Genomic DNA, 22,332 nt, shown 5'->3' with positions numbered 1-22,332 from the left:
TCCAGGCAGTGTTACAATAAAATGGATGTTTGCTATTAGAATAGAATGGCTGCTTTCTTTGCTTCGTATTTTCTAGAACAAAAGCACTGTAACTTTCCAAGGCTACAGTGAGTCAGTGCTCGAATTAGCAGTGCAGTCCTGAAATAGTGATCACCACTACTAAGCAATGCTTCCTCTCCTTTCTCTTCATCTATTCAAAAAGGCTACCTTTGACAAGTCAACTATTAATAGTCAAGTTTCTACCATAGTTAAATTATCAAATTGGATTGGGTGACATTTCTAACAGTAGCATTTTGATCTTGGTGGAGGTCAGTCCTGAAGGCAAAAAACAAACATTGTAACATGAAAATGCAAGAGCTATTAAGAAATAATAAAAAATAATAGGAAAAACTCCTACTACAGACTTTGTATTACTGGGATTTTCCCAAAAGCAATGCCATCTGCTTTGTGATCATAAAGAATACAATCGTATTCCAGAGTCTTTCTGTCCAGCTTCAAACAAATCTAAGTTGCGAGAATGGGAGTAGCAGTTAGTAAGAAAAAAGCTTCTCAGAAGACCGACAATGACAAGGTTAGAAACTTCTCTTTTCTTTTTTTTCCATGTCAAAACAGGCAGCAAGAGACTGCTACTGCTGCTTCTTAACTGTTTGTTCACTCTTCTGTCATGGCTTAGCACTCTTTGAATGATTAAACCAGAACAATAAATGGCTGGCAGGGGTGGACTACAGAGCTGCATCTTTTCAGCTTCTGGATTACCTGTACAGACAGGACAGAAAGCTTCAAAACCATTTAGTGTACCTGCCCACAGACACGCTTTACAAATAGTCCAAGAGACCAATTTATAGGCATATATATTTTAAAAGTATAAACAATTTCCTCTCTTCTAAAACTCAACAAAGTGAAATATCACCAAGAATTCTAAAGACATGATAGAGGAAAAAACTACAGCCAAACCACGTGTGAAAGGTAGATGTTTAATAGAAATGTGCAAATTTGAAGTAAAAAGTCCAGTGAAGGCTATCCACAAGGGAAGGGAAGGCAGGTAACTGAATGTTAACAGGAGAAAGAAGTATAGGTTGTAGTCCAGTACATTCATATTGTTTTTATTTTTGGAGAAAGAAATAACTGTCTATGAACACAGAGGTAACAACCATAAATACTGGAATAGGACAATAAATAAGATGGAGAAATAGATGGAGAAATAAAGCAGTTTTCACACTCTAAGCATAAGGCTGCAGAAAACCTTTTTGGTAAGCATTAAGTGAATATACTGACCAAGCACCAAACAGGAACATTTACCCCAACAGGTTCCTTTGCCCCCTACATGTTTGCCTCCAGTTCCCACAGTTAGTTTCTGTTTCTTCAGTAGTCCTTCTGTCTTGAGCTGTGATTTACTGTGTATTACTTGAAGACGCTGAAACTTGTGGTTTTATTGTTGGTGGTGGTGTCATTTTTTAGAGACCAGTCCTTCAAAACTGGGCTATGCGTGCGAAAGAATACCACCATACCACCATCACAAAATTAGACAGTCTTATGGTGGACTGTTGCTACAGGCACACACCTGGAATTGGTGTGCAGAGGGCTACAGCCCTGCTCCTCACACTGAGCTCCAGAGCCAACACACGGCTCATGTGACCTAATTGACGGCCAGCAGATAAGGTGTGTAGTTCAGTACCATGCCTTTACAACAGCACTGCTTATGTTTTTGTGATTACTTTCTAGACTACTTCCCTCACATCCCATCTGCTCTGGGGGGATTTCTCCTGCAAACACTTAAAGCACATTGTGTGAGTTTTCCCAGGACATGATGCCAGCCAAGCACCGGAGCTCCCAGAATTACATATGGACTTTAATGTTTAGAACAAGCAGGCTACACAAGAATGAGTTTGTCTGTATTTTATTTTCTTCATCTTCCTTCAAAGAAGAAGAATGATCGAATAGCCATGAAGCACTCGGAAACCCCACGGGAGCACTTTACAAGCACACAGGGAACTATGTAAGGACAGGATAATGCTTAATGCTTACCTGGAATTTTTTGCTCTAGTTACAGATGGATGAATCATTGCCAGAGAAAACCGTTTCGACTGGGAAACAGAAAAACATGTGAGATATTAAATATCAGAGACTGACAAGGAAGCAGCACCCAATAGCAATGAGCGGTGCTGAGCCGTTTGCCCAGAGTAACCCTCAGAATTGTTCCGCAAATGGGGCTCATTTTCCACGGGGCGTTACAGGGGAGGTGCGCACCGCCGGCACACCGCTGCACGCCCGGCACGCACGCGGCTGCTGAGGGCGTTTTACACACGCGGACCTTCAGAGCCGGTGACGTTACATCCCGGCACGCGCCTGGTCCGAGCTCGGGGTGCGAGCCAGGGCGGCAGGAAAGCACCAACGGCCTGCTCACAGCTTTCATCATTTTGCGATATTTGCAAAGAAACGTAACCCGTAATCTCAGACATCCAAGGGGGCCGCCGTACTTTCAGCTCCGTCCCCTCGACCCGAGGTACGCAGGAAGGCCGCGTCGCCCGCCCCGGAGGCCTCGGCCACCGCCTTACACCCGAGGCGAGAAAATGGCGCCCGGGGCCGGGCCGCACGAGCGCCCCCCAACGGCGGGGCGGGGCAGAGCACAGAACGCTCCGAGGCAGCGCCCCGAGGCCGCCGAGGGCCCCACAGAGTCCCCATACAAACGCAGCCGCGCCCTTTAAGCGCGAGGGCGCGCGATTGGCCGCGGAGACTGCCAATCAGAGCGGGCGTTGCATCACCCCGGCGGGAGGGCGGGCGGCGATCGGCGTGCGGGGCGGGGCGGCGCGGGGCGGGTTTCGCAATCGCCGCTCGGCCGCGCTCCGCGCGTGAACGAGGAGGCTCGGGCCCGGCCGCGCCCCTCCCCTCCGCCGCCGCCCGCGCCGCCACAGGTAAGCGCCGCCGCGCGGGGGGCGCCGTGCCGGGCCGTAGGGGCCGCCCCCGCCGCGCGCCCGTCCGCCGGTGGCGCGGCGGCCCCGCGCGTGGGAGCGCATGATGCAATCGGCGGGCGGCCCCGGCCCGTGCCTCTCCTCCCCCCCGGTGAAGTCACGGCTTGGCGCTGCCGGGCGCCCCGCGCGGGCGGGGGAGGAGCGCGGCCGGGCGGCCCCCCGGGCTGCGGGCCCCGCGGGGCGGCGGGGGAGGGCCGGGAGCCGCCCCGGGGCAGCGGGCGCCGAGGCGGGAGGGGCGGGGGGGGGGGAGAACGGGCGGGGCGGCGGCGCTGATGTCAGCGCGGAGGGGCGGCCCCGTAAGGCTGTGCCGGGAGCTGCGGAGCCCCGACGGAACGCGGCCGTCGCGGCGCCCCGAGGCCGAGCGCCGAACGCGTCGAGATCCGAAAAGTTTGCATTAGGAGTCGTTCATCTTTATAGCGGCCGCCGTAGCCGCGGATGCTCCGCGTCCCGACAGCGCTGGCCGGGCGTCGTGGCAGCGCGGTTCGGCGGCTGTCCTGAGCGCGTGCGCTGCTGGCGCTGTCGGGCCGCGTCCCGCCAGGAACGTGCGCGGGCCGCGGGCGCTCCGAGGGAAGGCCAGCGGCGTCCCGCTGCCGGCTGTGGCAGCAGTGACGGAGCAGCCGTGCAGCCCAAAGCGAGTTGTGGAGCAACCAACCAACCGGATTTATTTAACAAATTAAAACTTTTTTTTTTCTTTTTGCCAAGGCAAACGTTTGGAAGTTTCAAATTTGGGGAAGAAAGCAAAGCTAATAAAGGGCCTGACGTGCCTGAGACTCCAAATCCCCAGGGAGCTGCAGCCGGCGGAGCCCCCAAGTGCCACTATTGTGTGCACTGGGTGGAGGTGGGTGGCAGCCGGCGGCTGCAGTGGAACCGGGCAGCTCTGGCCGCTAGAGCAGCAGCAGTGCTGAGCAGAACCAGCCCGGAGCTGCCCCGTGCCAGCTAGAAGCTGCGTGGGAAGGGATGCCATGGAGCTGCTGCCTGTCGTGTCATGCTGTCACCCTCCCTCAGCTAACGTGTCAGTGTGGCACAAACCTGAGCAGTGAGCCTTGGCAGCCATCTGCTCACAGCCTTCCCCAGGTGCACAGCGCTTTGCCACAGCCCCTTCTCAATATCCTCCCCTTCCCATACCCTCAAATCTCCTGGTGGCAGCCGTGAAGGAGCCCCACGGTACCCAGTATTGGAGCAGGACAGGAGCCGTGTGTCACATCTCCCACGTGAGTGCTGGATGAGTGTGTTTCCCATTGAAGAAACAGTTGACACAGCATAGGGCAGTTCCAGGGGTCAGGAACTGGGGAAGACCTGTTGCAAAGTGCTCTGTGTGTCAGGACTAACAGCAGCCTGGAGATGTGACGCTTGGATTCTGTTTCTCTGCTCAACCCACATTCTCTTTCACTGAGAACTATCCCATTACATTTCAGTTTAATAGAGCACATAATTTTTTCCTTTGAATTGTGGGGGCATCAGATAGAGATCTTATGCATATGTTAGAACAATATTAAATACTTTTGATAGCATAGAGAGAATAGCAAGTGGAACCTGGTGCTGTGAAGGAACTTGTCAGATGTTGGTGATGCTTTCAGGGCAGTTCTGCCTGCTCTTCTGCAGTGGACACAACACAGCTGGTAGATGTGGCATTTCCCCAGTGCTGACCTTAGCTGGGCTGCCTGGGAGAGCATTGCCATGCTGAAATGGAGGGGACTGAAGGCCATGCTATCCAGCGTCTGCTCTGACATCTCTCTGTCCCGAAATCTGAAAATATGAAATATGACAATTTATTGAGGGGTGTGGTTGTACTCACACGACTCACACACCTCTTTCACTTGCTTTAAGGGAAAAGAGTTCTTGGCAACAGAATGTTAATTTTGAATAACACTGAAGCCACATGACGGGTCTTTGCTGTGAATCTTACTGAGCCATACTGTACAGCTGCACCTAGTTCAGGCTTCCTCAGACTGTGAAAGAAAATGTGCAATTGGCAGTTAACATTTTAATCTCATTAATGATAACCCAGCAGAATGTAAAATGGCACTTGAGCTGTGGTGGAAAACTTATACAGGAGCAGCATGCAGCTGAGGAGCCCCTGAATTTTGCTGAGCATTGCCACACAGGACTGCTGCCTCCTGTGCTGTCAGATGTAAGGCTGGGCTAGGCACTGCGCAGCTCACCTTGTGTTCTGCTGGCCTCAGCTGGTCTTTCCAAACGGGTCCTCCTGGGAGAGTGGCAGCAGTGAAGTCTTGTACCACCAGCAGGGTTGGGAGCAGACTGAGCGCCAGGTGGGAGGATGTCCCTGCCTCAGGCTGTCTGCCTCAGCCTGCTGGGGAGAAGCATAGACAGTGAGTGCTTTGAGAGCCACAGCGGAAAGCGTGCTGTGGGCAGGTCAGCTGTGGCCCATGTCTCCTTGTTGGTGGCAACAGTCCCCTGTCTTTTAAGTGCAGTGGTTCTCACCCTGCTTTCCTGTCCCACCTGCCCTCACAGCACTGGTAAAGGCTTGTCTGGTCTTACCTTGTTTGTGGCTGAGGGTTTCCTTTTGCGTTGTTCAGTCACAGCCTTCACAGCATGCACTACCTCTTCTTGTACATTTTTGCACTGAGTACTGCTGAGACTTTAAACAACCATCAGTTTGGGCTCCATCTTCAAAAACAAGTAAAACAATCTTAAAGCTGGTGAAAGCACTGGAAGATGTTGTGAGATGTTCAAGGGAAGGTGGACTGTCTCTAGAATAAAGCAGAGACCACCAAGGAATGTGCATACACCCAGAAGGATGGTTTGGAGAGGACAAGGATCAAGCGCTCCTGTTGGTCAGGAGTCAGGCTGTTAATGGGTTTAAGCTGCAGAAGAAAGAATTTGGTCTGAAATTAAGAAAATTATATAACTGGGAGAAAAGTTAGACAGTGGAACTAGTTGCCAAGACAGAGGTTGTGAAACGAGATTTTTCAAGGCTAGGCTAGACACCCATCCATCAGGGATGGCTTGGAATAACTGAGTAAATCCAGTGAACAATGCAAACAGCTTGACTGGATGACCCAGTAACAGTCCCTTCCAATCCAAATATGTTCGAGAGGCTTCTGAAATGTCCCAGCAATTGGCAGCTTTTCCACTTCCAGCATAGTTTTGGTGTGTTGCTGCCAGATGTGCCATTGGTACCTTCTGCCAAAGGCAGTGATGTGTAAGACTGTAGCCGAACATAGCACCTTTAACAGCATTTGTTTTTCCTTCAGGGTTCACCTTGCCCTTAACCCATGTGAAGACTTGCTGGAAACACGATCTAGAAAAGAGTTTTTAGTCTTCTAATACTCTGTTGTGTCAAAGAAGAGCCCGTCCAAATGAGCAAGACATCCCCGCAGAACACCGCTACAGATGCGAACGGAGTAAGCGTGATTCACACCCAGGCACACAGCAGTGGTTTGCAGCAGGTTCCCCAGCTGGTTCCCGTTAGTCCTGGTGGTGGAGGCAAAGCTGTGCCTCCGAGCAAGCAGGGAAAGAAAAATTCCTTTGTGGATAGAAACAGCGATGAGTATCGTCAGCGCAGAGAGCGAAACAACATGGCAGTGAAAAAGAGCCGGTTAAAAAGCAAACAGAAAGCACAAGACACACTGCAAAGGGTCACCCAGCTCAAAGAAGAAAATGAACGTTTAGAGGCGAAAATTAAGCTCCTGACCAAGGAGCTGAGCGTACTGAAAGACTTATTCCTCGAGCACGCACACAGTCTCGCAGACAATGTGCAACCTGTCGGCACTGAGAGCACCACAACAAATCCAGAAAACAGTGGGCAGTAGTCACTGCCACAGCCTGACGGGATGAACTCTGGAGGTGCAGCCTGTCTGCACCACCCCTGCAGTAACTGAGCAAATGAGGGGTTCTTTTAACCATCATTGTGTGCGGATCTTTTTAGGTTTAACACTGAAGATTTGATACAATTAAACCAGAAACTGCTTAGGGTATTTCTTTAAAGGCGTTAAATATTTTTCTCTTCTAGAAGATTTGTCTAATAAGTGCAGATCTAAATCCTTAGTCAGCAAGGAGCTTACCATTACGGAAATAGCATTTCACAGATGTACACTTACCTTCTTACATTTAGCACAATGGGAGAAGTTCATCAGGGTGGTTCACTGTAGTATCAGAAAGTCATATTTGGGTGAATTCCTTTAAATACCTTTTAGTGCATTTAAGCCCTTTCTTTTCTCCGTTACATGTTACAAACTGCAGAGGCTGTAGAGAGTTTGTTGTCCTGTTTGGTGAACTGCTTTTCTACCTACAGAGCAATTCCTGCAAAGCACCACTTAGGCTTTTCCTATCTGGTTACTGGGCAGGGCACAGTAATAGTAAGCTGGGGTACTTCAAAATGTTTTCTAAATAAACAGCAACATTCTATAATGATCTTTACAGGCAATTGGCTTCCACAGGGTAAGTGGTGGTCTGAACCAAGTATGAGAGGTAAAGCAGCACACGGGCTGCTTTTTTTTTATGCCCGTGTTCATGTTTTCCTGGCTTGCACAGTGACTGTGGGGCGTTAGCAGAACAATGTTTTGGTTTCCAGAAAATGTAAAAATGCTACCAACAACCTATGCTCTGCAAAACTGCATTCCTGCTGGGTGCGGGTATCAGGGAGAACAAAATACACAGCTTGGCTGAGAAACAAAAGGGGTAGGGCAGCATATGAACAGCAAGAATGTGTGGATCTCAGCTCACTTATGTTCATTTCCATTCTCACAGCCATTCAGATTTGCAGCCAAGCCTGTACAGAAATGCACAGTGATTTTAAAACTAATGGCCCTCATTTGAACACCCGATTCAGCAGAATTTCTATAGCCATCACAGCTGTGTGAAGGAGTATCTTCAGTCTTATTTCCATAGAAGTTCTTCTATAGCAGTTTTTTTAAATGCTAGTGATAAGTTTTTGCCATGATCCATAATGCAGTGGTATGTACTATATATTGAGGATTTTAACAGCAAAAGTAAAGCAGGAACTTTGGCGTATCCTTAATTTATTTTCATTTTTAAGTATTTCATTGATGGTATGGTTGTGTTACATTTAACCTGTGTGTCTGGCTAGTGGATTATTACACTGTCTTAATTTCCCTCCTACACTACCTTTTCCCCATATTTTGTAGGATGCTTGTTTGCCTTGTACCTGTACTTAGGAAAAGAAAAACCTTGGATATTATCTCTATGAAGATGCTGTTAGAAAATAAAGCCTTTAAAAGTTCTTTCTGAATTTCAATTTTTAATACAAAGGCAATTAGGTGCAGTTTTTTATGGATTGTTTTGGACTATGATAGTCTTTTTACAGATATATGGTTTTTTGGTTCTAGCTGCAGCTTAATTAGGTAAGATTGAAATATCAGAAACTAATAAAAACATTTTGCCTCCAGTGCTGGCCTTATTTTTCCTGTCCATTTTCTCTTTTCTTCAGATACGAGTGACCACTTCAAGCAGCTGTCTGAGAAATCAGTACAGCAGTTTTCATTCCTGGAATCACAGAACGGCTTGGGTTGGAAGGGACGCCAAGGATCATCAAGCTCCAACCCCCCTGCTGTAGGCAGGGCCCCAACCTCCATATCTAATACTAGACCAGGCTGCCCAGGGCCTCATCCAATCTGGCCTTGAACACCTCTAGGGATGGAGCAACCATAGCCTCTCTGGGCAGCCTGTTCCAGCACCTCACCACTCTCATACTAAAGAACTTCCCCCTGATATCCAATGTAAATTTTCCCTCCTTCAGCTTATTCTTTAACAAATTCTTGTTCTCCACTTAAGTTTCTATTCAGTGGGAAGAGAATAAGAAACTAGTTAATTTGGGTTAAATTCCCCATTTCTCTCTCTCTCTCTCACACACACACACATACACACACACACAAAAAAAAAAAGAAAAAAAAGAAATGTAAGAATCCTTTCCTGAATGTATACTGCAATTAAAAGGTAATGAGGTAATGAGGGAGGGGCTGGTGGGGGACAATCCTTGTACAAGGGCTGTTGTATAAGGATGAAGATGACCAGACTGCATCTCATTTCTTAGATGGGTGCCAGCTCTGGCAGGAGCCCCATCCCTCCCCTCTGTTTGCTCTGTGTTGGAACTACATGGCCTTGTTGCCCTGCTGATGGTTTGACAGCACAGTGTGCGTTCCTCTCCTGATAATCCAAAGAAGGGCCCCAAATCTATGATGTTTTTTCCAACCTTGCTGTACACAGGCTGGCTCCTGGAGAATGATTTCTTTAGTCTCTTGAATGCAAGTAGAACTGTCTGATGGAGACTCAGGAACTCCTGGTGCTCCAGCAGGTCACTTCTCCACCTGACAGCACCAATGCCACTTCCTTCTTGCGTGAAACAAAACCACAAAGTTACAACTTACTTGTTTGTGCAATGACTTTTCCAGCTTAGCAGCTGCTTTGTTTGCGTGCAGACTGTGTGCGACTGACAAGTTGTTATTTTCTATCTATCCTCAGTGTGAGTTAGGTTCACACCTTCCTTGCAACTGCTTATTCTGAGCCTCCTGCCAGAAGAGCAGCTTGGCCCCAGGGAGCAGAGGCATGGGGGCTTTGCTCACATTCTGCACAGGAGAGCTCTCATGGTGAACTTGGAATATCCCTCTTCTTCCTAAGGAAAAACTGGAATGAACACCTCAAAAAATTCAGTGTTGGTCTGTGAAAGTTTTCCTTTTGGTCCATTTCTTTTTAATAGCAGCTATAGTCTGTGACAGAACACAGAGCCTGTCACAAGAAAAAGCGCCATACGTTTCACCACAAAACATTATGCCCATTTTCTTACAACAGTGAAAGAACTCTCCCACTCCGACTTCCCCGAGCAGCCAGGAGGCTCTGCCCCACTCACCACACCTGTAACTGCAGCAGCATCACTGCACAGAGGTACACCCCACGTGCATCCAGCCTGGGGCGCTGAAGGTTTAAATCTATCAATTCAGAACTTGGACCTTTTTAAACATGTAAGCTTGCTCAACACTGGGCACTCCTGTTATTTTGGTGCGGCTCTATTTGAGTCTGTTTGCACCGAGGGGAAAGAAAGGCATTTGGGAAAATATAGCTAACAGCCTAAGAAATACTAATTTAGTCATAAGGAAAGTTTGTCACAACCTGTATTCCCTCCCCAACGCACACATTTAAAGCATATTAAATATCATTCTGCCATTTTAAAACACTTACTCCCCTCCCTCAGATGCTAATTAAAAAAAAAAAAACACAACAAAACTAACTTGCTTTTTGCATAAGTGGGTAGAAATTATCCAGAACTGCAGAACGGAGCACTGGAAGGAAGGGTACAATCCGCAGCAGTTGAGTTCAGTCCCTGGCTGTGGAGGGCAGCGCTCCCGGCCCCGCAGAACCCCCAGCAGCACAGCAGGCAGCGCTCCCCCCCACACTGCGTGCTGGGACACAGCCTGCCTGCACAGCACCCAGAGCCAGACCTGTTCTGCAGGAGCACTGCCGCCGTGCGCCAGCATTAATCATAGCAGGGAAAGGCCTATTAACTGCGCTAGGACTACAGCTTAGTTGAAACAACTCCAAAACTGTTTTTTTTTATTTCAATCTGTGAAGTGTTACTGTAACACAATAACTGCTATTGAACCTAAGGGACAGCAGGTTTCAGTGGCCAGACCAGCCAGTGGTCTGAGTGTGTTCACAGCATGCTTCAGCTGTGCTTGGACTCAGAGGGTAGTGGGCTGAGGCTGCAGGCACAGCCCAGCGCTAGAAAACATCACTGGGTTCAGAGACAGATAAGTCTGGAGTGTGCTTGCAGGTTGTGGTGCTTGGCACCTGCACAGCTGCCAACACACAGCATGGCACCTCTGCACACGCTGTGCATTCAGGAGCAGGAGCCTTTGCACCCTGAAGCTCAGCAGGAGCACTGCTGCACATCACAGCTACTGACCTCACATCTGCTCCTTCACATCCCTTCCCATCTCAAGACCTCCCGCATTCACCTCCTGCAGACCGTGGCCAGCAACCTTTAAAAAAAAATGCACATAGGTTCATCACTCAGCAAAGTGACACTGAACAGAAGGAGTGAAGCCCCTGGATTATTTCACAACGAATTCCTTGGTCTTCACCACTTGAAGTTCCCTATTTGGCAATGGCTCACCAAGTGGCTAGAAAGGAAGAGCGGGTTTGTGTCGCACAGCTCAGTGTGGTCAGCAGAAAGAGCAACCATTCACCATTTCTGAAAGAACTCCAGATCTCCAGCTGGTCACAGCCAAGGGGCATAAGGCCACAACACGGTGCTTTTGATGTGTTCATCGGCAACAGACATAAACATGACGTGTTCAGTAAACAACACTACTTCTATGGAGTCAGAGCAACCAGGACTATTTTATGATGCAAGCAGAGCATTTGTTCTCCTGCAGGCTTCACCTACAGTAAAAGAAAGGATTCTGTGGGTAATTTAAATCCTGCATGAATATAAAGTCATTTTGTGATCATTATTAATACGTTTGTGGTCTGTCCATATAAAACTTAATGATTTAATTCTGAAGCTGCTAACAACAGATGGTTTGAAGCAACTCCATCGTTTGGCAGAGCACAGCTCTGACTGACCCAGAGCTCTGGAATGAAGACGTTTCCTTCTTGCAGGTTTTAAGGCTTCTGAACACCGCAGCAATCTACAATTTTAAGGAACAAATAGATGAACAAATTTAATAAGGCTGTGTGCAGGATCAATGTACCCTGTAACCAGAACAGAAGTCAGGCTAACAAAGAGTCAGTGTTTCCAGAGCACAAATTGGCAGAAAGTCAGGTAAAGAAGTAGAAATGGCAGCAGAAGAATCTAATGAACACAAGTTGTAAACAAAAATGATGCCAAGGATGAATTTTAATACAAATTTCATTCTGCTTACTCCATTGTCACTGATACAAGATCCATAAGAAAAATATAAGTGTCATTTTGTCCACTGAAAAGAGCTGATTTTTTTCTCTTTTTTGCAATACTTGTGATAAAGCTTAATAAATGACTTAGGTTGTTAAAACTGCTGGCAGCATTCAGATCACCTATATTTTAAAGAGTCTCTATCATCAAAATTCAGATCTAACTGGAAGAAATCACTGCTGTAGCAAGGTTATTCAGGTGGCACTTGTTTGTCAACTGCTGCCTGCAAAGCAGCGACGTCGGAGGTATATGGATATCCAGTGCTGAAGCCTTCTACTTTCATTTTTAATTAATTAATCAATCTGGCTAATAGCCTGCCCTCTTCTTGCTATGAAGAATTGGATGTTATCTTATATGCTGCAGTATTAAATCAGAACGATGACTGATCAGCGTGGGACATTCAGCATCACCTGAAGCTTACTCCTTTTGGCTGGACAAGGAGCCAAATGACTTGGCACTGCCTTGGCCTTCTGCCATGAAAGCCTCTATTTCTTCCACAGTACGTGGGACGCACGTCAGCAACTCCATCCCGCTGGCTGTCACCGCAATATCATCTTCAATCCGGACCTGTCACAGAGAACATGCAGTTACCAATGAGGTATTCCAGCTGGAGACGAGCAGCACTTCGGGCAGCGATGGCCATGGAGCAACTGGCGTGTTTCCAACTGAGTTGCTGATACGAGAGCAGAACACAGAGCAAGCAGCAGAACCTCAGGAGGCAGTGGCCTGCAAGTGAGTTTGGTGGTGCTCCTGCAGGTGCCCAGGAGTGGGTGAGTGAGGCTGCACAGTCCCTGTGCATCCCCCCCCTCTGATACCAGGAGCAGGAAAAGGCACGTTGCCCCAGGCTTTGCCTGTACCCTTGCCAGTGCCCAGCTTGCTGGGACAGCCGTGCCTGCTGACGCCTGAGGTGCCCGCTCTTGCAGCAGTCCTGGTGCTGAGCTGCAGTTTGCTGCTGTGTGCAGACAAATCACATCTTCTCTAGATACAGTACACTTTCAAAGGAGGAACTGCAACACGAAGTAGCTTGTAGCTGATATTCAAACACTGAATTTTGAGCTGATAAGAAATTCCTGCACAGGTCAGAATTCCTTTTAAAGGACAATCACTGTTTAAATCATGCAAGGAAAAAGCAGATCCTCTCAGTTTTCCAGCTCTTGTTCTGTTGAAATGAAAAGTATGTTCCATTTCTGTTTGACTCTAATCTCCCTTAGCCAGTAAATGTGCCTACATAGTCATTTCCCATTATCTTATCAGAAAAATGTTGCTAAGTCACTAAGCTGCAATAAAAGCAATTTTAGTAAGGTGTAAATCCAAGAGAACACACACTCCGGGGACTCCCATCTTACAGTTGTTTTAATTGTTTCTGACCTCTTGACATTTCCAACTAAAAATAAAGTTGGATAACATTTGTACTTCTGATTGCAAAATAATCCATTTGTTCAAACAGAATGAGTCATCTACTCCTTATTAAACTGTTTAATGATGTCGTTGCCAAATTATTTCTTTTAGCTGGTATCAAGTTAAGTGTATTATAAAGCAGAATTAAATAAATCAACTCCAAGTTCACACACTGGGTTTGGACAGCTGTACATCTGGAAGCTGCACGTGCTGTGTCTGACGGGCCCATGCTGGGTGTTACAGGGGATGCAAGCCACACAGCAAACAGATCCGGGCACTTCAACAGCTTTTACGTGGGTGATTTTGCCTCTTAGAGATGGAATTCCCCCTTGAATCTGCTATAGAGACATTTCAACCACAGTTTGTCTGCTTTGCAACTGAGATTAACAAAAAACCCGGTGTTACTCTTTTTTTTTTTTTTTTGCAGTTGAGCATCTTATTCTTTCAGCTGGACTTGGGCACTCCTCGGGAGCAGTGACTGCCCTGAGAACAGAGAAGACAGGAGCCAGAGAGCACAGGGAACAGCCTGCGGACAACTGGACTGCCAGTAGTGCCCTGTGTGTGCAGTGAGAAAATTGGGATGGAAATGAGCTGGAAAATGGAATGAGGGTGAGGAAAGGAGCTGGGGAAGGCAAGATACGGTCAGGAGAGACAGGGCGGACAGATAATGGCTGCAGAGGTAGAGTTTGGAACAGTTGGAACCTGGAAATGGGCAATTCTATTAGAGGAAAATGGAGCAAAATGGGATGAGGCAGGCTCAGGAGCACAGAGAGAGGGATTCTGTCAGAGGTGAAAGATCCTGAATGAGCGAAGAATGACGAGTGCTGGGGCCAGATGCATCTAAAGCCAGTGAGTGGCACCAGCACCATTCAGAGTATGGAAAGCTGTCAGGAGCCCACTGAATGCTGCTGCAGAGGGCCAGGGCAGCAGAGCCATTCCCACACAACCCCTCTTCACTCTCAGAACTCCAGGACCCAGCTGCCCTCTGCATGCAGGAATCCAACGTAAGGTGTATGCTTACACTAACAGTGAAGAAAGACTGCCCAGCCTCAGTGCGCATTATCTCTCTAGTTAAAGACAACAGAAGTGCAGAGGAACACAGGCTCCCAAGAGGGGAAAAAATGTGTGCATCTGCTCCTTTTGTTCACACTCTGTACATCACACTGAGCTTAAATTCAGCTGCAGCAAGCAGCAGCATCAGAGGACCTGTGATACCTTCCCTCCAGGAGAGCCTGGCTTGCTCTTGTCCTTGGTCCAAATGGACAAAAGATGCTGGCTCTGGCTGGCAGAGTTTACCAACTTGGGATTGCCTTTCCCAGCAAGGGATGGTTATGAAACTTGCTCTCAGAGCTGTCCTTGTTTTCAGGCTCTTTGTTCCACAGTGCTGCTTGGTTCAGGGCTACAGCAAGGCCTGGAACCAGACGTGGCTTAAAGGAGCAGCGAGCGGAGGTGTGAGACCACGCTGCACTGCAGCTCCCAGGGGCTCCTCGCAAGCTTTTCCCCCCACACATGGCTTTAGCAGTGCGAGATGGCAATTTCACAAAGCTATCCCGCACAGGCCAAGTGCCCAGGAACATCAGGACCCTCAAATGCCTTTATCTTATCATGGGCAGTGGCACGACCTATTTAGATAGATTTGATTGCACAACCACTGAACGCCAGCAGCAGATCATCATGTGGCTTGACTCAATGGACCCAAATTGGTCCCAAAGCAGGGCTGTAAAGGCATGGCCAAGGACAGCACACGAGTTAACACCGCACTGCTGTCAGCTGCATACACAGCCTCGCACTTTGTCCTGACTAACTGATACACTCATGCTCCCCAGAGCCTTTTGTGTTATCTTCCAAGCAAAGGGGGTTGTAGCACTCATTCATTTCTTTTGGATGATGATATATAAAAAAGGCTTTTGAGATTCAAGAAAAGATTTTGGCCAATTAAACAGCCCAGATTTGGTCGATGACAGATCCCAGATGTGATTAAAAAAGACCACTGGTGACACGTCTCCAATTTTTAATCTATTGAGCATTTGTTTGATTACGGCTGTGGAAAGCAGCAACAGAATTGCTACAAAATCCTGGAGCAGGAAACCTATGGGAAAGCAGGACAGGATGTGTGCCACACAAGGTAAATCAGCACATGATTTACATAGGCCAACTGGAGCATCCATACATCAGTTTTTATAGCTGCTTTACTACTGGGGCAGATGCATGCGGACAAAGGGGACTGACTTTGACTCAGCCATCAACTCACCAATAATTTTTAATAAGCAAACTTAGGACAAGCAGAATTTGACTTCCATGCTTCATGGGACTGATTAGGAAATAGATCTGTTCTTACACTAAAATCAGAGAGAGGTGGGTACCCTGCAGGACTGGGAAAAAGCATCTGCCACTTTCCTCTTCCCACATTATACAAAGCCTTCCTACAGGGGCTGATGGGCTCTGTGCTGTGCAGGGACTCTTTCTTACCCCACGCTGCCAGTCTCCTTCCTCTTACAAGCAAATTCTCATGTCAGGAACACTTTACTTTAAAGCTCTATGTATAAACATTTTATAAAAGAGGATCAAGATTTGTAGGGTGAGGCTATGCATTTCATTAGATCAACTGATGTTAATGGAAAAAGAAGCTTCAGGCACACATTCCCTTCATCAAGCCTCAAAAAGAACCAATAAAATATAAGCTAAATACAGGTTAGTAACAATTGCTCTTAGTTTAACCTGATTATGTTAATTAGGCAACTGAAGCAAAAAGGGTTAAAGAAGATTTACAAGCAACCAGTCACTGTTTTGGGGCAGCCTACAACCATTACTTCTCAGAACTTTAAAGAAAGTGACATGTTCCATTAGGACAACTGCTTTCCTGTGAAAACCTTTCCAGGATATGTTGAGTTGTGTTACTACTGCTGCGTGATGTGAGATGTTAAAAAGTAGATGAGCATGCTTAGCAGTCAGTGAGCATTTTCTCTAAGTCCCATAAAGTTTTCACAAATAAGGTGTAGTGCTGGTTCTACAAATCCTAGGGAAAAAAATAAAGCCTGAAAAGAGGCTGAATATTTAGGGCCAAGCACTGCACATTTTCACTGGGTCTTTGAGAAAACATCATATGGACTGCACGAATCAGTAATCAGCTTATGAAGAGTGGACATTTCAAACCCCAAAGAGCTGTGTTTAGAGCTGGTGCTTCCCCTTCCCTCAGGACCCACACGCTTTCCCTGAGCCATAAGCAAAGCCACATGCAAATACCTTGTCTTGCAAGGCTCTGTGTTCTCAGCAGAGCAAAGCTCACAGAGCCCCGGTGCAGCCCCACGGCACTCATGACCTTGGTGAACTGGACTTGGTTTTACAGATTGAGAACTGGTGGATATGTGACAGAGAGACTTCACAGGATCACAGGATTGTAGGGGTTGAAACCCCCCTGCTAAAGCAGATTCCCTACAGTGGGTTCCCAAAACAGAACAGCTCTAGTCTGGGATGAGGGCAGGCTGCAAGACTGCCAAGTAGCAGTTACAGTTGTGTAGTGTGGGCATCTGTGCTGCATGCAGGCATGGGGCTGGGCACAACCTGTGCTGACTGTGTGCAGTTGAGCTGGTGTCACCACGCTGGTACCACCGGGAATCCAGGTTCAGAAGAAAAACCTCTCACTTTCTCCATTCTTTCTTGCTCTTGAAGGTTTCATAACCTTCTTACCTCCAGCATTGGACAGCCCAAATTACAATAAATGGCTGCAGTCTTCTCTGTGCAGAGACTTGTCACACTCAAGAAAATTATCCCAAACCAAAAAGACATGAATTCAAGGTGAATTCATTAAACTCCTCAAATCCCTGTGCGGGTATTCTTACTCAGAATTACAATGGTGTTACTTTGGTTCATATAAGTTCATTTTTGAAGTGAATTAAATCAAGCCAAATTAAGAACGCTTTAATTAGTGCTGAGCTCTGCAGAGGAAAGCAGACTAGTTATTTCCTTTTTTTAGAATGTAGGTTTTTTAAACCTAAAGGAAGACTGGACATGGCTGTAGCGAGCTCTTTAGCTAGAACTGATACCAGTGTTACCCCCAGTTCTGCTATGTCAGTAACACTGGGACTCATGAGATCTTCTTTAATCATGCAGAGAGAAAATTTTCTGATGTGCTTGAGAGAGAAATACTCATTCTGGATAAGCCAGAATGAACCTGCACATGGATAACTAAGCACTCTGAACAGCAAATTGCATTTTGACTGCATTACAGTTCAGCTTTAGTTAGAATTTAGAAATATTAGGATATGTTTCTGTCTCAGATTTTATTTCCATTCTTCTCCTGGACAAAATCAAGTGACAACATCTGGCTCAGGGATGTGTGTATTATTTCTTTCTCTCTCTAAGTAAAATGTATTGTTCACAGGGGATCGGAGATTTAGATTTTTGCTCAATCGTTTTTGGGCAGCTCCCCCTTGTAGCAAAGTTTGTTGGCTCACTCTCCTCACAAGTCAACATTACAGGAAGCTAAGCAAAAACAGGGAAGAAAGTTAGGCTTTGTTTGGAATCTCTGGAATAGAAGTGCCCAATTCAGCAACTCATGCCAAGGTAGAGACCCTGTGCTGCCATTCCTGCTGCATGCAAACACACAGCAGGTGAACCACGTGCATGCCTCAAGCCAGCAGAGCTGGAGGAGGCATTCACAGCAAACCATGGGAGAACATGGGCTTCACTGAACATTTCCAGAGAAAGGTCACCAGGAGTGAATTGAACTGCCCCCAGATCTCCCTCAGAGTGTTCGCAAGAACAGTGAAAACAGCTAAACCTGTTTCCTTGTGGTGTTAAGCTACATGAGTGCACTACAGTATTCCTTGAGAATATGCTTCAGTGTGTGGTGCCACATACAATGTGTTCAAAGTTAGAAAAGGCAGAGTTAACTACTTTTCATTCATCAGAATCTCAGTTGGCTGGCGGGCAAGTCTTGATAAAGAAACAACATAGAGACAGATAACGTCCCAAACCTCAGCAATGAATTAAACAGCAGACAGGGTAAAGTCCCAGGTGTCTTGATAAGATTGCACACACCAGATAGTGAGCTTCCAGAGATGGTTGCCCAGGCCCTGGCTGACTCATGCGGCTGGTAATGGCACACACAACTTTTCGGTCTGGGCTGGTGGTTTAAAGCCAGCTCAGACCAAGAACAGTACAGTAATTACCCTCTCATGGATGGTATACAGTGATAAATTAGTTGATGGCAGCAACAGACAATTCCTAATGAGTGACTTCTCATTCCAGAAAATCACCGCCGTTGCCAGTGATTGTTAGCTGTGTTGAGACTTAGCAGAAAAGCCAAGAGAAGGATGGGGCATTGCAGCTGCCTGCTTTATCTTCCCTGTGCATGAATACGGAAGCTCAGAGAACAATGCAGCACCCTTCAAATGCTTGCTCTGCTAAAATGAAAACCTACTGGAAGCACTGCAACTGCTACATATTCTGCTAGGGTGGTGGCTTTGAATGGGAAATGCCCCAGAGAGCATGGAGAAACAAGGCCTTTTTATTTACACAGCAGCTGTCTGAGTGGAAACAATCTTCAGATCACAGCTAACCCCTGAGTCAGCCAACCTTTTCTGTGCACACGCTGCTACGTAAGTCCTGCAATGTGATACCTTGAGCAAGAGACCTAGTGAAGACCACTGGCCATTCTGTTGGAAAACAGAAGAGGTTTTAAATTCATTAGTTTCAGGCCATTCTGGCAATAACTCAGAAATAGCAATTATTGCTCTTTTTCTCTAACACCTCCCTGACTAGAACAGCACAAGGCTCTCCAGCCCTGCGAGGGAGCACCCAACCATTGTTGCAGGAAGCTAACTCTGGAATACGAATCTCAGTCACACTTTATAACATACACATTTCCCAAGGCAAAACACTTACCTGGTATGCAACTTCACAGTGTTGACTGAAGGTATTTCAGCCAATGGAAAAATACAAGGTCTCTTGTTCATTAGATATCACAAGTATAAAACTTCATTTTAAAATAGCAAAAAAAGACTGGTTTGTCTACAGGGCAAAATGGCCTGAGGTGCTGTTTCAGGTACAGCCGTCCCATAAAATACATTATAAATTCCAAAAGATTTCTTCTCAAGTACATAGCAAAGACAAACAGAAAACCATCCGGTTGAACATTACTCACCCCACCAAATCCTCTGAAACGCTGCAGGACATCACTGTTGATGAAGCAGGACTGTGCGGGATCACGGAGTGCTTGGTCCAAGAGGTGGTTGATGAAGTAGATCCCTGGCTCGATGGTCAGCACCATGCCCTGCTCCAGGTTCCGGGCAGTGCGCAAGCTTCGCAGCCCTGGCAGGTCAATGCGTTCCACCCCCTGTAGAAAGAAGCCCATCTCAATGGACAGAAATACTGACTGTGGGTGACCTCTTATCGAGACCCTCCTATGCTGACTATTCTGTCAGACATCCAAAATAAAAGTTTTGGGGGATTGAAATTGTGCTACACAATCAACTCTCATAATTCACTCATTTTGCTTTCGTAGACAGTGATTATCAACTCAACGAACCAAACTGCTTTTGCAATGCAGAGGTTCTGGCTTCATGATCTGCTTGGTACTGTCACACTATCTTTGGAAAAGTACCACTTTAGAAGACTAAGTAATTACTTACTTTGCTAATTACAAAGTAATTTCTTTCTATACCTGACCTTGAAAAATATATTTTGAGCAAAATGCAATTCTTAAAATGCACCCTCCATATCGTGGCTGAAACAGCTGAACTATGTAACAGAGAGCAGTTTCCCCAAGAAAATGCAAATGTTTATTCTCACTGTATGCTACTAAAATTATACATTTATGATCTTGATTCAGGAGCAATGAGTCTACACATGACCTCATAAAAGCAGCCCATTTAAAACTACACTTTTGTCAGATTGAAACTTTCAGGCAATGTAGTTTTTAATAATATCATTCAGCACCAAGTTAAAACAAGTCCCAACTAGCAAAACATTTTCTTCTTCCCCAAAGCTGGTAAAGTAAAATGATATATGAGGACGTGCTAGTCAAGGAATTAGAAACACTGCAAGGACTAGTTCAGGATATTAATTTTCTTCCCCCAAATGTGAATGTGCCAGCTATTGCAACATCTGAAAAAAAAAAAAAATACATCTCAATCCCACTAGTTTTTTGAAAATCCTTTGCAACCGAAGCAAAATCAACAAATATGATGACCAATAGATAGTCCACAGGCCTGCAGCTCACAAAAATGTACACATGCTGACCTCCACTCCTGGAACTTTTTCCAGATTAGCCAGGCAGAAGTTAATGGCTTTGCTAGACAAAGGCTATATTTATTTAATCTCCAGGTGGCTTTCTCATGTCCGTTACCTGGCCATTTTCAGCCATGACCTGGTCATGGCCATTTTCCTTGTTGGTAGGAAAGTGTCTCTTTCCAGAAGCACCAGCACAGCACCTGGTACCAGTGGGAAGGAACATCCCCTTGCTGGGAGGCTAAGAACGCTGCCTGGGCTCTGCCCTCTGCTCCTGGCATGGCTGTGCTCCCATGTCTCTTCCACATCAATGGCAAAAGTTCCGTGGGGACACAGGAGAGGCAGGGTCCTGAGTATTAGCCAGGTTTTAATCTTTCTGAATCACCTCTTCAAGGTGCATATAACCCCAAAGCACTGTTTGCTCCTGAGCTCCACTTTCAGAGAAATACCACTTGCAATAGCCACTCAGCAGTGTTTGTTTTGTTCTCACCGGTTGCCCAAGCAATAACGAGGTTCCTTTTTTCCCTTAGCAGAGCTTATTCTGTCCCAATGCATGGCATCTCAGAGGAGCCAAGACTTTCAGCGCTAACCAGCAGGGATGTCTGCACGTGCCCCCCCTTGAGAGATACAGAGCACATGCAATTCTCAGTGCCCTTGCAAGCCAGGCCCATGCAAATCAACAAATGTATTCTAACAGTTTTCACTGGCTATTTCATGCATTTCATATGCTTGATCTGCATTTTGCTTTTTACATTAAAATAAGAAAGTATGATTTTGTTGTACTGAGGAAACAAAAATACTCAGATATTAAGCACAGAACTTTGCTTTTGGGTTCTTACCAGAAATCAAAGAGAATTAATATATTTCTGAACTTGAAACAATCACTGTACAGAAGCAGAGCCATTTTTTTCTTGCTGCTGCCCCATGGGGTTTGGCACCTCACACATTCATTGTAATGCATAAAGGAAATGAGGGCATCTAATCTTGTGGATTAATCTCTCCATGAGCTATAAACAATTAGATTAGTGTCTGGACCTTTTGGTGCGTTGCCAACTATCTATCAGCTGCTTTACAACAAACAGCTCGTATTTGGCTTTTAACTGTACTTCCCTTCCATTCTGCCTGTAAATGCCTTTTCTTAGGCAGTCAATCTAAGACAGATGCTAGAAGGATGAATGCACAGTGAGAAAAAAAATTGCAAACACCATATGAAGCCACTGCTGGCATGGCGTGTGCATTTTTGACCTTTTCTTAAAACAAATGAGGCTTACCACCAGGTATGGTGGTCAAACCTGGATGTCTTCAGATACCTCCATGACTACTGACTGAAGCAATGTGCAGATGTGTCCATGCTGCCCACAGTGTCATCCTGCAGGAAGCCAACAGCACACTTACTGCCTCTGAGCAGTGCCAGGGCAGCAGCGTGGGCAGCCCCAGAGGAACAGGCTGCCTGGGCCGGCAGTAGCAGGGGAAGTAGCCCCGGCCCTGTTCACCCAAAAACACAATTTCAACTTCTCTAGAATCCACAAGCTTGTTCTGATATTCTTTCAATGCAAGCAACGCCATGTGGTGTCAAACTCCTGGTTTCATCTCCATATCCTTGAATTTTGTGGGCACTGAAGTCATTCTGTGAATAGCACCAGCTATAATACTCCCATGAAAGCATCTTGAAAAGTCTTTGGGAAAAGATGACTGCTCCGAAGGCAGGACACGGATGGGTGGGCTCATGGCTCTCTCTCTCTCTCTCTCTCTTAGCAGAGGCCTGCATGGTGCTTGCTCAGGTACAAAATGGAAGAGGAGCAGAGAGCAGCCCCAGAATGCCTCGTAGTGAGGCTGAATGAAAACCCACACTGCGAAGGGGCAAGA

General features: G+C 46.6%; 2 protein-coding genes across 2 annotated transcripts in view; one reads left to right on the top strand and one right to left on the bottom strand.

Annotated features, from left to right (window-relative positions):
* Nucleotides 1-6,289: 6,289 nt before the first annotated feature.
* CEBPG (CCAAT enhancer binding protein gamma) lies at nucleotides 6,290-6,742 on the top strand (the record flags this gene model as incomplete). Its single annotated transcript, XM_079541555.1, has 1 exon — nucleotides 6,290-6,742. One exon carries the CDS (start codon nucleotides 6,290-6,292, stop codon nucleotides 6,740-6,742), a length of 453 nt encoding a protein of 150 aa, XP_079397681.1.
* A 5,513-nt stretch (nucleotides 6,743-12,255) lies between these two features.
* The window catches only part of PEPD (peptidase D), a gene marked incomplete at both ends in the record, with an annotated part of 168,936 nt that continues 158,859 nt past the window's right edge, over nucleotides 12,256-22,332 (bottom strand). Inside the window, 2 exons of the mRNA XM_079541307.1 lie at nucleotides 12,256-12,405; nucleotides 19,382-19,573. Coding sequence (XP_079397433.1) covers nucleotides 12,256-12,405; nucleotides 19,382-19,573 — 342 coding nt within the window. The remainder of the gene's footprint in view (nucleotides 12,406-19,381; nucleotides 19,574-22,332) is intronic.

The sequence above is a fragment of the Tetrao urogallus genome, assembly GCF_951394365.1.
Source record: "Tetrao urogallus genome assembly, chromosome: 12".
Classification (NCBI taxonomy): Eukaryota; Metazoa; Chordata; class Aves; order Galliformes; family Phasianidae; genus Tetrao; species Tetrao urogallus.
This window is presented reverse-complemented; position numbering and strand designations above follow the sequence as displayed.